Below are 15472 nucleotides of genomic sequence, written 5' to 3' on the forward strand. Positions count from 1 at the left end.
AGCTCGCCTTTAATATATGGTAAGATTACCAACAGGTTGTCTACTAAGAAGACGGACTGGGATAGATTTTGCGATCTAATGAAGGAGGAAATGAAGGATATAGCTCAGCGACGCATTCTCCTGAAGCAGGATTTGGGGGCGTGCTATTCGTCTTTCGTCGCTTCTATTAGAAGCGCTGTTGCGACGGCCTCTGGCAGGAGAGGTACTGGCAGTCCCACGCATGTTCCTTGCAATGGAAGAAAACCGTCTCATAAATGGTGGGACGCTGAATGTGACGAGGCCATCCGTCTCAGAAGGGAATCCTTCAAGTCTTTTAAGTCTACTAAAAGTTTACATGACTGGCTTGCGTATAAGAGGGCTACTGCGATAGTTAGAAGAACCATCAGGCAGAAGAAGAAGACCGGCTTCGAGGAGTTCTGCAGGGGCATCGACAGGTTTACCAGCCTGTCATATGTGTGGAAGATTATGCGTATCTTCAAGAACGCCAGGAAAAATGTAGAATGGAACTCTTGGCCCACTAAGAACAGGGAGGATGTCGTGAAATCTTCTGTCGACTGTCTTGCTCCACCTTTTGTGGGTGTGGAGCCGGTTTTTGACTTTAAGGGATGTCGCTCTGACGATGAGTTGGATGCACCGTTTGTTCGAGAGGAAATGACTAGGGCTTTGGAGATGATCCGCAAGGACTCTTCTCCGGGGCTTGATGGCATTGAGTATAAAACCATCAAGGCCCTTCCTGACGTGGCCAAGGAACACTTGTTGGAGATCTGCAACAAGGTGTGGTCAACATGCTGTATACCTGATGACTGGTTTAACTACCAAGTGATTTTCATCGACAAGGTCGGCTGTGAAAAAGTCAGGCCCATATCCTTGTCTTCCTGTGTTGGCAAGGTGATGGAGAGGATGATCAATGAGCGCCTGGTCTGGTGGGCGGAGAAAGAGAACAAATTTAGTCCGTCCCAGAGTGGCTTTCGAAGGGGTAAGTCGTGTGCTGATAACCTGGTCAGAATTGTGTCGGACATCAAGTCCGCGATGTGCGTTGGCGAATACACGTTGGCGGCCTTCCTTGATGTCTCGTCCGCGTATGACAGTGTGGACTATTGGATTATGGTGAGGAGATTGATTGCGCTTAGTTGCCCCCCAGCTATAGCCAGATTTGTCAGTTCGTGGCTGTATTGTAGAAAAGTGCGATTTATAATTAATTCTGGTTTATTTGTGGATCGCCTTGTTTATCGGGGCCTCCCGCAGGGTGCTGTCTTGAGCCCGATACTATATTCATTGTACACGCAGGGTCTATGTGCGGACTTGCCGGAGGGTGTCGAGGTGGTCGAGTTTGCTGATGACATCGGGATTTATGTACGTGGATCGAATCGAGAGAGAAATAGACTACTATTACAGAGGGCTATTGATGGTGTTGCGAGGCGGTTGCGGGGACTGGGTTTGGACCTGGAACCTAGAAAGACTGTATTGGTGGAGTTTTCCAAGAGCGGGTACATCGACAGAAATATGAACATAGTCATTAATGGTTGTGGTGTTTTTAACTGTGGCGGGGCCAGATTCCTGGGTGTCTGGCTGGACAACAAGCTGAGCTTTGAACAGCAAATCCAGATCGTGAGGGGTAAAGTTAACCGTGCCAACTCCATTATTAGATATCTTTGTGGGATCTCAAGGGGAATGGAGGTCAACACAGCCTTACTGCTATATAAGAGTCTCGTCAGATCGATTGTTGACTATGCGTGCTTCGTGTTCTTCCCCAGGGAGTGCTCGGTACAACTCAAACTGGAGAGAGCCCAGAATCTTGGGATACGCACTGCCCTTGGTTATAGGAACTCTACTCCGAATAACGTGATCATCGCGGAGGCCAAGGTGATGCTGCTGAGGGATCGTGCGTTGATGCTGGGCGCTAACTTCGCAAATAAGGCGATTGCACACAACACTAATGGCCTATGCGATAAGATGCGTGGGCTGTTGATGGCTGAGAATTTTAAGAGATATAGACAACCTGCATATAGACTCTCCCCCCTTGCGGAGATATGGCGTAAAGTGGAAAGAACGAGAAGGCTTATTGGCCCGACTGAGAAGCCACTTATTTTTGATGGATTCTTCAATGCCCACACTTTTACTCCGAAAGTGGACTTTGATATCGGGACCGTGAGAAAAAATAAAAAATGTTCTGACCAAGCTTTGATCAAGAGGATAATCGAGAAGTTCCAACTGAGGGATAATCCGGATATCATCTTTACCGACGGTTCTTATAGGGAGGATGCGATGGCCACTGGTGCAAGTATTGTGATTTGTGATCAAGAGGAGGCTTTCAAGATAAGTCTCCCCAATGTATGTTCGTCTTATACTGCGGAGGCTTTTGCGGTCTGTGCTGTCTTGCGGCTGATATGGACGCGAAGATATGAGAGCGGCGACGAAGTGATTATTTTGTCTGATTGCCAATCTGTCCTTAAATCTATTTGCAATAACCATTTGAATGTGCACAAAAATAAGTATGTCACAGAGGCCAGAATATTGATCTATAATCTTGAGAGATTGAGTAACAAGAGGATTGTGCTGGTGTGGATTCCTTATTCACACGTGGGCATTCTGGGAAATGAGATAGCTGATGGACTTGCTAAGGAGGCAACGGGGGAGGAGCCCGACCCCACCATCTCGGTCCCGGTGGGGGATTTGCTGGTGCGAGTGAGAGAGGAGTCATGGGAGGCAACGCGAGTATCGATCGAGCATGACGCTCGATACAAGGGCACTTTCTATTTTGATACATTCTATGACCGAGAGGCGAGACAGCCGTGGTTTCGCAAGGTCCGTGCGGAGAGATACTTTGTTACACTGATTAATCGCCTTAGGGCAAATCATTATAATTTGAATGCGTCATTGCACAGGAAAAACTATATAGAGAGTGCGAGATGCGAATGTGGCTGTGAATATGAGGATATAAACCACGTTATTCTGAGATGTAATAAGTATGACGATCAGAGGTTAATTATGGATACCGAACTGAGAGAGGTGGAATTTACTGAGGATATAGACATTTTCCGTTTAATTCGTGCGAAGAATTGGGATATAATGGATATTATTTTTAAATTTATTAGAACTACGCGTAGAGTGATTTAAATTTATTAGTCTTTGATGGTGATAGAGACACGAGACTATAGTATATGGTCTTTAGTAGATATAGATCAATTGCGCCAAATAGCCCAGTGCTGAAGGCGTCTAACCGTCCTCACCCGAGGACAAATTGGAAAAACCCCCCGACTCGGCTCTCAGCGATGACGCGAAAAAAATCATCGCCCAAGTCAAACGATATGAGAAGGAAAGAGTGGAGCAGGAGACAATTGATGAGCTTTCAAGGAGTATCCTAGATGAAACTGGCCAAGGAGAGGATGATCAGGATACTGATAAAGTGGCTGTTCTCAAAAGGGAGAATGCGCTGTTGAGACAGCTAGTCGCGGAAATGCAAGATAAAAATGAAATCTTGAAAAGACAAGTTTCTGTCCAGCAGCAACAAGCAAGTAAAATCACATACGCGAATGTTGCAGCTGTTAACACGACAGCAACTAAAGAGATCAAGCATGTTCCAGACATAGTAATCAAAGCGACAAATGATAAAAACAAAAAGGAGATTTTCAAAAAGGTTACTAGCTCTTTACAAAGTGATGTGATTGTGCCGGTCGACAAGGTCATCGAAAGGAGGAATGGGACGGTGGCAATCAGATGCACACATTCGAAGCAAGTAGATAGAGCAAAGGAATTGCTATCAGGCTCTCTGGGAAGTGAGTTTGAAAGTTAACAAGAAGAGTCTAAAAAATCCAAAAATGCTCATAACAGGTATCGAGAGTGAGCAATCCCTCGAAACTATTGTGGCCGATATAAATGAGAGAAATTTCCATGATTTTGAGAGTGAGTGTCTAGGGACCCACAGTTTCAAAAATGAAAAATCCAAGTTATTAAATGTCGTGATTGAGCTTACGCCGGAATTATACAGCTGTGTAAGGGCAAAAAATTGCAGAGTGTATGTAGGTCACCAGAGATGTCGGGCCTATGATAATTTGAATGTTAGACCGTGTTACAAGTGTGGGCGATATGGGCATAGTGGCTCTAAATGTGAAAACCAGGAGTGCTGTGTGTATTGTGCGGGCCCGCACGAAGGGAGTAAATGTTCTAATCCCAATAATCTTAAGTGTCTAAATTGCGTTTATGTTAACGAAAAGTTTAATCTGAAACGAGATACAAATCACTGTGCTATGGACAGTGACAAGTGCAAAACGCTTAAAGCAAAAATAACCAGATGCTTAAACACCACGGACTATCCAATTCGGCCGATAGTGCCGGCCCTTTTGGGGACAGCGGCAAAGAAGACAGAGACAACGAGGACAGCGGCAGAGGCAACGAGGACAGCGGCAACGAGGACCACAACGGTGGCGCGGGGACGTGTGGGGGGCGAGAAGGGGAATGTGCCTTTGAATAAGGGGAATGGCTAACGCCCCCCTCTCTCGCACTACCACGCGCTCTCCGCGCAGCCAGGGCAATACAACGCGGGTGGGCAATGACGACTCCACACAGTATCCCCCTTACAGCATCTCTTCACAGACAGAATATAATGACAAATATTCTTTTTTAGATTTAGATGATGCGAGTTTTACACATGAGTTGGAGTGCGGAACAATGCGGTTAATTAATGAATGTATTGATAAAAGTGCTTTTGTACTATTCAGTTTAAACATAAGAGGTCTACAGACAAATTTCAATAATCTCATTGTTTTCATTAATGGACTGCAAGTTAAACCGCAAGTTATTATCTGCTCCGAGACCCATAATGTTCCTTACGCCTCATATTATAACATCCCAGGATACAACTACTACTATAATGAAAGTCACGTAAATATAGCGGATGGTACTATTGTATATGTTGAAAGTTCTCTAAGTCAACAAGCTGAAGTCCAAGATTTTAATGACTTTAAAATAACGAACATAACAGTATCTTTAAACAACAATAAAAAAATATTAAGATTTCTGCGATGTACCGTTGCCATGATGTAGATAAAAAGAAATTTGTTGATACTATAAACACATTTTTACAAGATAATTGCAATACTAAAAATCATTTCGTGGCAGGAGATTATAATGTTGATTTATTTAACTTAGATGATTTAACGAAAGACTATTTTAATAATTACCTCGATCACAAGTATTTACCACTTTTTACGGGAATTACCAGACCAAGTACATCTGATATCTCAAGAGGCTCTTGTATAGATAATGTATTTTATAAAGGTAATCTAAGTAATGTCAGAGCTGTGAAGTATACACAAATTCTTCCTGACCATTATCCCCTTTTTGTTACTTTTGACACGACTGATAAAAAACACAAAGAGACTGAAAGAGTTAATATAATTAAATTTAAGAGATTGCAAAGTTTAAGTCGAAAGGAAGATTGGGAGATAGTCAAAAATATAACTACTACCGATGCTGCTTTGGAGTGTCTAATCAATAAAATAAAAAAAATCATGGATCTATCTACGAGCAAAGAGAAGAAAAATCCTAAAAAAAGAAAAAATTGGATTACAAAGAAGCTTACTATATCATGTAATACTAAGGAAACACTGTATGAAATATGGAAAAATAATTGCAATAATAAAGAAGTAGAACGTGAATATAAAAATTATGCAAAATTGTTACACAAAGTAATTAATAGAGCCAAATTTTTGTTTGATAAGAAAGAAGTCGAAAAAAGGAGCAACAATAGTAAGTCTCTGTGAAATTTTGCAGAAAAAATTGAATAATGGTAAAGCTAAATCAAATAGCTTTATTGGTAAAATTAAAATTAATAATAGAATAATCGAGGAGCCTTTAGAACTTGCAAATGCTTTTAACAATTTCTTTTGCACTATTGGTACGAACCTAGCTGAAAAAAATAACAGCTCCAAACCGGCCCGACTTGAAAAAAGTACCAGCTAATAACAAATCAATTTTTCTTTACCCTACCACAAAAGGGGAAATTATCAACACAATAAACAATCTGAAAAACAAAGCTGGAGGGGCGGATGGGGTTAGTGCCAAGGTCATTAAAACACTTGTAAACGAAATTGCGGATCCGCTAGAGTACATTTTGAATTTGTGTATGAAAAATGGTGAATGGCCGGATAAATTAAAGTATGCGGTTGTTGTTCCTATATATAAGGCTGGAGAGAGGTGCAATGTGACAAATTACCGTCCTATTTCATTAATATCTAACTTTGCAAAAATTTTTGAGACAATAATTTATAAGAAGATGTACAGGTTTTTTGTTGACTTGGACATTCTCTCGGGGAAGCAGTTTGGTTTCATGAAGGACAAGGGTACAAAGGATGCTCTCGCGTTGATATCAAACTATATTTACAAAAAACTAAATAGCGGTGTTTGCACAATTGCGACTTTCTTAGATCTGGCAAAAGCTTTTGATACCGTAAACCATCAAATATTGCTTAACAAGTTGTACGACTACGGCATAAGGGGTAATTGTTATTCTCTAATGGAAAATTATTTGAATAATAGAAAACAAGCGGTAAAAATTAATGGATTTTTCAGTGAGGATAAAACTATCTCCATTGGAGTTCCACAAGGTACGATACTGGGACTCTTCTTTTTATCATATATATAAATGATCTGTTATCACTTTTGCCTGATAAGTCTATAACTTCCTATGCGGATGACACCGTGATTATAACGACGGGAGACTTCTGGGAGAGGGCAAAGACGAAAATGAATAAGTATCTGAATATAATTTTTTAATGGCTATGTGTGAATCAACTCTCTTTAAATATTAGCAAGACAGTGTTTATTACTTTTGGAATATATTCGAATGGTAGACCTGAAAACATCACTATTCAGATTAATAACCAGGACATTAAGAGAGTCGTTTCAACAAAGTACCTTGGGGTCATTGTAGATCAAACTATGAAATGGGAACCACATGTAAATTATATTATAAAGAAAACTAGATACTTGTTGTTTGTATTCGCAAAGCTCTTATCGCAGGAGTCGATGTTAATTATTTACCATGCTCTTTTTAATAGTATAGCGTCCTATGGCATTCTAGCGTGGGGCGGGGCGTACAACAATGTTATCAACAAACTAATATCTATGCAAAATCGAATTATAAAAATTGTTATGAAATCCGGAATTAATAATAAAACGCCGCTAAATGCTAAATGTATTTTCGCCATTGAGGCTTTGAGCCATCATTATCATTGTCATCGATTAAATTTTGAATCTTCCACTAGCATTACAAGAAAAAAAGAATTATTGCTACCTATGATCTACAGAACAATAAATTTTAAAAGTAGTTTTATAACTTCCTTGAAGTTATTCAATTTGTTGCTAATTGATCTAAAATGTTTAAAAGTTTTTAATAGAAATATAAAAAAAAGTATTTCTAAGTGGATTATGGGTAACTACAATACAGTAGTAAAGACACGAGCGAAACACACTATAGTGTGATTATTGTTACTTTTTTTTGTGTATTTTCTTCTTTTCATAGTTTTATTTTCTTGTTATATTTTTCTCTTTTAGTTTTTAAGTACCAGTCCTATGTACAGGCAATTTATTTGCCTCCATAGGTTTTTATTTGCGAATGTACTGTTTGTAAATAATATTTTACTGGTCAATAAATAAATAAATAAATATATAGATTAAAAACATTAATTAATAAATTATAACTTTACGTTCACGAAATATTATCATTTGTTGACAAAAATTTTTATATACATATATTTTATTTTATTTTATTTTTTAATAAAAAATAGCGAACAAACATGTTTTATTGTAAATATAACAAATAATTTTAATAATAAATAATTCAATCAACGAATAAAAAGTAATGAATAAAAAATTATTCGTTATTTGTAATTGAATAAAAATTTATTTGATTAATGTACAACACTGATATGTGTGTGTGTGTGTGTGTGTTGCTGCGCGCGCTCGCTCGCGTCTCTCTCTCTCTCTCTCTCTCTCTGTGTGTGTGTGTGTGTGTGTGTGTGTGTGTGTGTGTGTGTGTGTGTGTGTGTGTGTGTGTGTGTGTGTGTGTGTGTGTGTGTGTGTGTGTGTGTGTGTGGGTGGAGGGGGGTGGGGGGGTGTGTAGGTGGGTGTGGGTGTGTGTGTGTGTGTGTGTGTGTGTGTGTGTGTGTGTGTGTGTGTGTGTGTGTGTGTGTGTGTGTGTGTGTGTGTGTGTGAAAAAGTACTAGCAATATTATAACAACGTGAGTATAAACGTTTAAAAACACATCACTCTGTAACTTTCTCCCGTGGTTTTGTTTTACGCGACTTAACTGCTAATGGACGAATCCTATTATCGGTGCCCCTGGATTTGGAGCTGCAAAGGGTGTCCACGAGAGTAGACAAACAAGGGAAGTGAGACTTTTAAAAATTGGTTTTTTGGAGTATACTTTACAAAGAAGAAAGTAACAATTGTATTTATCCAATTTTAATACTTAATTTGGGATTTTTAAAAATATTTTTTTTGTAACGTCATTTTTCGTATTTAAAATTTTTGCCAAGAGAAGAATTTAGATTTTATGATTTTTATGGAGATGAATTTAAATTTCATGGGTTATAGAGATAAAAATTATAAAACATTTTCAAATATTTTAAAATATTTTCACCTGTAGAAGCCCGTACTTGACCTCCAACTCGTGCAGCTCGTACTCTTTGACGAGGGTCGACCGGTGGTGGCTGGTGGTCGGCGGGTGGTTCTGCTTGCCCATCAGCCCCGAGGATTGCGCCGTGAGCGCGTTTGCCAATTGTTCCTTGTACGCCAAGACGTTCGCCAGGCTTGCGAGGACTGGCTCCGACGCGAAGGCCAAGGTGTCCGCACACTCCTCCACTTTATACGCCTAAATCGCCGGTCAAATATATCGCGTATATTGATCTACGGAGTGGCTCGCGAAAACGTTCGAACGGTAATATATGTTTATCGGCTAAAAGAGCTCGAGTGAATTCGCGTGCCGCGAATACTTTGCGTATGCACGTACCTGAAGAAGCTTCGGGTGCGAGTACCGCTCGATCTGAGCAGCGCCCGCGCGCAGGATATCCGTGACCGTTTCCCGGCGTTTCGGTTTGTGCAGCTTCTCCACGGACCGTTTGTCGAACAAAAAAATCGAGACCTCCTGCAACCGAGCCAAACACTTGCACTCTTCCTCTATCCACTGTCGTCGAGCTCTATGAATTGCGAGTTTAAAAAATTCAAACGCGAAAATCAATCTTCTCTCGGCCAAGTATATATTAGATTCGAGATCGAACGAATCATTCTCGCACTTGAATCTTTTAGAACCCAAACTTCCGAATCCGAATTAATTCAAATCTAATCTGCGATTTGATCCACTTCTCTTTCTATTTCTTTATCCGGATATTATTAGAGTCGCATCGTTAAAAAAATAGGAAACTATAATAAATTACGGTTAAAAATATCGATGTTGATAGGAATCGGTCGTTAGCGATAACTAATCCGTTTATTGATATCGCTAGGTATATCGTTTAAGAGAAACGCTAAAAAATAGGAAATAAAAAAAAATAAAAGGGGCAAAAGGGAGTTCTCCCGCGACTAATTTACCATCCCATCCTTTTTCCGATACCCGTCGTATATGCGCCAGACGTTCTCTGGTCCGGCCGTAGCGGACTGCTTTCCGATTTCATATGTGTTACGTATCGAATCGGGAAGCAAGTCGCACGGCGCCGTGCTGCTGCCTCTGGACTTCGCAAACATGATGATGGCCAGCCAGCCAAAAACCCTTTAGTGAATCAGCGTTGACCTTGCCCGTTTATTATCTGCCAAACCGAAATCACGTCGGCCACGTTATTCTATCGTTTTAGGGAAAGATGGGTTATGCGAGGGAGAATGGCGAAATATAAGTGTAATATCGGGAAAACGATTTCTATATTCGTTCGTGACAATGGAATACGCTGCGATGTGAGGTTCGTTTTCCCATACCTGTGTGACACGTGAAAATCTGATTTGTCCAAATTACATCGATTTTAAACATCACTTTTATCGCTGCCATTGTTACGCACAAATTTTTGTAAATTCGCGCGACCGTACGAAAAATAAACGAATTGAGAGAAATTCGCTCCGCGAAAAGCAAAAATTTAAATCGTTTTTTATTTTATTCTTTCCTCTCCCTGTATCTATTCATATTGTTCTCTGACAAGATAAATGACGATAATTAAAATAAGTTTTATTAAGAATTGAGGGATTACAGGGATTGGTCGGCAAATTTAAACAAATGGAGAGGGGGAGAGAGAGAGAGAGAAAGAGAGAGAGAGAGAGAGAGAGAGAGAGAGAGAGAGAGAGAAAATAGGAAAAGAGATATAAATTTATACTGCACAATTATATTACGGCAAATTTTTGTAATTTTGAAATTGTTTGATTTAATTTCACATATCTATTTCCGTTTTTACAAATAAGCAGAATGAAACAAATATGTTGAACGTGCTTAATATTAGTGTATAATTTATTAGTAATACAAAGGCAGATAGGCCTTTGTAAATAATCCCTGAATTTTAATATGGACTGTTTGATTTTATAAAATTGAAGTTCTGTAATATGCTTTCATAATAGTTATTTGTGCAACAAGTGCTGTAAGATAAAAATTCAAGGGTGCGGAGGGTGCGGTCACCGCACCCGGGAATTTTCATCATTACGCACGGCTTGCACACCCTATTTTATGTTGCAAGTGCGTGGAAAGTGGTCTATCACGCACGCGTAGCGTGCGCAATGGGCCACTTATGCGCGTGTTACATAAATTTATTTTTGATACAGTATATAAATAACACTTTCATTCGTGTTTTATTTCATATAAAAACAAAATTTATTTTATTTTATTTTATTTTATTTTATTTTATTTTATTTTATTTTTTAAAAAATGCTCTATATGTCTATGTGATCTATAATTGGTCTTTTTTCTTTGTAAAGATTTAATTTAAAATTCCCGTATTTCCTGATCAATTGAATTTTATTTCCGTGCTTTTATGTTGTACGAAATGTCCAAATCATGAAATTCTTTGAATCGGAGATTGAGTCTATCTGAGGCATTGCTATCATCAGCAACTTTTTGATTATCGACATTGAAAGTTGAAATTAAGCGGAAATGAGGTTTCGTTACTGATTTGCTGATCTGTGGCTTAATTTGGAAACTCGCTTTTTCATCCCAGTACGTTAAGGACGTTCTCCGGTGGCAGTTGTGCTCAACTCAGACGCACGGAGTAATGATATGGTTGACAACTACTTCCGTGCGCAAAAGTCTGAAACTTGTCTAGCCGCGCAGCTTTACTCGATCTGGCAACACTGCTCTCGAGACAGGTGCATGTTTATTTCGTGCCGCGTTTCATAGGTTAGAAAATCGTCAAAGAATAAGTACCATGTTGCACAATGATCGTTTAAAAAATGGTAGATTTGTTACAAACAAATTGGCAAAAAGGAATAAAAAAGCTGTGCAATGTATGTCTGGAAGCCAAGAAAAAGTGCGTGGCGGAAATTGTCAAAAAGAGTGAAGTAGAAGACGGAGTCGGAGATGGCATACGCCTTGTACAACTAAATAAGGAATTAGGAAAAAATCTAAAATGTTTGAATGCACACAAGTGCTAAATTTGGGAAATATGATAGCCGAAAGGCGTATTGGGCTTCACTCCGTACTGACTGTTCTTTGTAAATCTTGTGATAAATCTACTATAGTACATACAGGAAAAATGATGGAAAACAACGTGTCTCACATAAACATGGCAGTTATACTGGGTTAGTATTTCTTTCTATGTATGTATTTTTGTATTGAAACTTATTTAATCACAGCAGTGCTATAGTGTTTAAAATATGTAGTGTTTAAAGTACAATGAACATGTACGTCTTACTGAAAATAGTTTTAGCTGTAGTAGCATATAAAAATATAGCTAATAATTTCATAATACTGCACTATAATGCAAGGATTATGTAAAGAATATTTTTGTGTAAACAAACATTGTTTAGTATAGTTGGTGAAAATAAAACAAATTAAAGTATATATATTACAAAGATGAACAATTATGAGAGTGCAAACTTAATTCACTCCATTTTTCTGTTTTAGGTGCTGTCCATGCTGGTACAGGAAACACTGCTTTGAACAAGATTCTCGCTTGTAGCAATGTTCCTAGTATTTTTAGTGATTTATATAAACGTTATGAAAAAATGGTCGGAGAGGCAATAGAAAAGGAAGCCAAAGCTAGTTGTAAGCGTGCAGCAATCCTAGAGAGGGACTTAGTTATTAAGAATATAGAAAAACTCAACGACGAATTGTAAGATTTATAGAAGCAAATTATGAAAACATCACATTCTTGCCATTATACTTTGTATATTCACACATCCAAACGCATACTTTATAAATAATTATTTATTATGATATAGCTATTTTATACAGTACAAAATGATAAATGATGAAAGAATAGATTTTTTTACTCCAAATTATTGTGAAATTGTCGAATTTGTTTATTTTTATGTATCTGGTACTTTGCTATTTTATTTTATATTTAATTTTAAGTTAATAGATAATAAGCTGCAAAACCTGTACTTTTACAATTTTTTTTTTCAATAAAATGATAAATATTAAAACAGCAATTCAAATAAATATTGATTTGATTTATCCTCTACGAAAGTATGCTAAAGTGTTGTTAAATATGTATTTTTTTCAGGCCGCAGAAAATTGTTTCAGACATATATCCTCATTACATTGATCTCAAGGTTTCACGTCTCTTAGAAAATCCAGCAGACCCTGAAGCGCCAAATGTGGTCTTTGATTCAGCTTTGGGTGAAATTATTAATATAATTGTTGGATTTGATACAGGATGGACAAAGCGCGGAACAGGACGAAGTTACGACAGCTTGAACAGTTATAGTTGCATTATTGGATTTTTGTCAGGAAAAATTCTTGACTATACTACAAGGAATCGTAAATGTAGGCTCTGTGATTTGGGACATAAGACTGAAGATCACGACTGCCGCAAAAATTTCGTCGGAAGTGCGAAAGCGATGGAAGCAAGCGCCGGAGTCCAGTTAATAAATCATAGCAATATCTTGAAAGAAGTTGGCTTGCAACCTAGAGTTATAATTGGCGACGAAGACAGTTCTATGATATCAGCTGTTCGAAAAGATAATCAAAACATGACGTATCATAAGATAACGGATAAGAATCATTTAACCAAAAATTTTGGAAAAGAACTGTACAAAATGGCTGAGTCGCATAAGCAGCTGAATAGAAAAGGTGTGATAAACCACATAAAAAAATGTTTCAGCTATGCAGTATCTCAAAATAAGTGCAAAAGTGAGCAACTCGCAAAGAATTTAAAATAAATACCTGATCATTTATTTAATCGCCATGAAAATTGTGGTCCGTGGTGCAAACCAGAGAAAAAGCACAGCGTAACTTTGACTGATTCAGCTTTATATGAAGTATTAGTGAATTTTTTTTTGAAATATGCTCTGAATGCTCAGAAATTTTCAATTTCTGGATCTAGTCAAGCTAATGAAAGCTGGAATAATATAAATAGCTCATAAGAATCATAAAAATGTATGTCTTTCTCTTAGTTCTGCCAGCGACATGAGAGTTGGAGATAGTGTTTGTGTGAAAAACGACGGTGAGAGCTGCATTTTAAATTATCAAGGAAATTTGACCTTAGGGCATGGAAAGTACACAGCTGAATATGCCATGAGAGCTGATCGCAAGAGATCAAAAAGAGCAGAGAAAGATGTTTTACAGTCAAGTAAATTACGCAGAATACAACGAAAGAACGAGAGAGATCTACTAAAGAAAACTAATGAAAAAGCAGAAGGCGTGCAGTATCAGTCAAATTGGGCTTTTAACGAGGTGATGAACCACATCGACAAAAGCTCTGAAAAAATATCAGAAGCTTCCACAAATATTGTGTATTTTGATTTGGAAACTACTGGTTTTGGCTGCAATGCCGACATTTTACAAATTGCTGCTCAAAAGGATGAAGAAAAATTTAATGTTTACATCAAGTCGTCAAAAGAAATATCTGCACAAGCTACTGAAACTACTGGTCTTCACAAAATAAATGGGAATTTGTATCTGCGTGATAAAATTCTTGAAACTACTGAAATGACTGAAGCTCTGAAACTGTTTCAAGAGTATTTAGACTCATTATCAGAAAACCAAACTTGTTTATTAGTAGCACATAACGCGAATACTTTTGATATGCCTCGTTTATTACAAACAATTATGAATAATAACATGCTACAAAATTTCTCTGTAATAGCAGGATTTTCGGACACATATCCGGTATTCAAAAAACTTCTTCCTGATAGAAAAAATAATTTCACTTATCATCACTGACCAAAGATTTTCTAGAACCAGACGATTCTGGACAGTTTCATGATGCTGTTTATGATGTCGCTATGTTACAAAAACTAGCATGGCACGTACGCTAAAAGCTGAAAGTGATTTGTATAAATCTAGTAAAACATTGTATGAATGCAATATCAAATTAGTAAATAATGCCAAAGTTAAGCATAATTTACAATTCTTGAGTGAATTGCAGAATATTGTTTCACCATTAATTTTAAAAAGATTAGCATTTAATGGTATTTCCTGTGATGCTTTATTGAAGATGTATAAGAATAAAGGTGAAGAAAATATTAAAAAATTATTTACTGAAGCTACAGAAAATAAAAAATTTAGAATTACAAAAGATAAAAAGATTTTTTTAAAAATCATAGAATTTCTTAAAAGTAGTACACAGTCAATTGAAAAAACTGTGCCATAACATTAATATTATAATTATTTCTGTTATACTATTTAGCAATATTCCAAGAATATTGAATTATTTTTATACGATGAATAGAAGACATATAAATTGTAATTGCTGTGATGTATTTGCGTTCTCTAAATTAGAATTTATGATTGTTACAATAAATAAAGATATATTATTTAATGCACATTCATAAAGAAAAAGATTACGCTTGATTTAAATAACGTTCCCCATAAGATCTTGACGTTCTCTACTTAACCTATATGTCGCAGCGGTAGCAACGTTGCCAAGTCTCGCAGTGATCTCTCCCTCTTTCTGCCTCCGAGCAGACAAAAATTATGTCCGATAGTGTTCTTTAGACGACTATTTCTCAAAAATAAATACCGCTTGCTATATCGAACTTTATTGTCACACGTTACTAATAATATGAGGCATCTTATACTATTTTTTTAAAAAAATTCTAAGAAAACTGTACTTATTATTCATTAAAATGTCCGTGTCGAGAGAGCTCAACATAGGGATCCCGTGTTAAAAATCGGAACTTTAAAGCTGAATATCTCGAATTTTAGTACCGCAAGGGGCATTGAATAAAACGCCTACGTATAAAATGCGTTTAATTAAAAATATACTGAAAGTTTAAAAAAATAATCGGAACTTTGAAGCTGAATATCTCGAATTTTAGTACCGCAAGAGGCATTGAATA

The 15472-nt window shown here is 37.5% G+C and overlaps 2 protein-coding genes across 7 annotated transcripts in view; one reads left to right on the plus strand and one right to left on the minus strand.

Annotated features, from left to right (window-relative positions):
• Positions 1-15472, minus strand: part of LOC143906470 (SCY1-like protein 2) — a 62979-nt gene that overhangs the window by 43790 nt on the left and 3717 nt on the right. For all 6 annotated transcript variants that reach the window (XR_013259534.1, XM_077422587.1, XM_077422585.1 and 3 more), the window contains 3 exons: positions 9590-9804; positions 9012-9146; positions 8643-8873 (listed from right to left, as the gene is read on the minus strand). Coding sequence is in view for 5 of the 6 variants with exons in the window: in XM_077422587.1 (XP_077278713.1) it covers positions 8643-8873; positions 9012-9146; positions 9590-9742 (519 nt within the window). In the remaining variant the exon portion in view is untranslated. The remainder of the gene's footprint in view (positions 1-8642; positions 8874-9011; positions 9147-9589; positions 9805-15472) is intronic.
• On the plus strand, positions 11184-15290 carry LOC143906481 (uncharacterized). Its single transcript, XM_077422624.1, has 3 exons — positions 11184-11767; positions 12093-12404; positions 12487-15290. Exons 1-2 carry the CDS (start codon positions 11596-11598, stop codon positions 12302-12304), a joined length of 384 nt encoding a protein of 127 aa, XP_077278750.1. The 5' UTR covers positions 11184-11595; the 3' UTR covers positions 12305-12404; positions 12487-15290.

This window comes from Temnothorax americanus, unplaced genomic scaffold (assembly GCF_048541705.1).
Source record: "Temnothorax americanus isolate GAGA-0224 unplaced genomic scaffold, ASM4854170v1 Scaffold71, whole genome shotgun sequence".
Taxonomy (NCBI): Eukaryota; Metazoa; Arthropoda; class Insecta; order Hymenoptera; family Formicidae; genus Temnothorax; species Temnothorax americanus.

Coding starts and splice junctions, on each gene's coding strand:
- LOC143906481 (XM_077422624.1), top strand. CDS start 11,596: ATGTTTGAATGCACACAAGTGCTAAATTTGGGAAATATGATAGCCGAA. Junction 11,768..12,092: donor AAACATGGCAGTTATACTGG/GTTAGTATTTCT, acceptor TTTCTGTTTTAG/GTGCTGTCCATGCTGGTACA.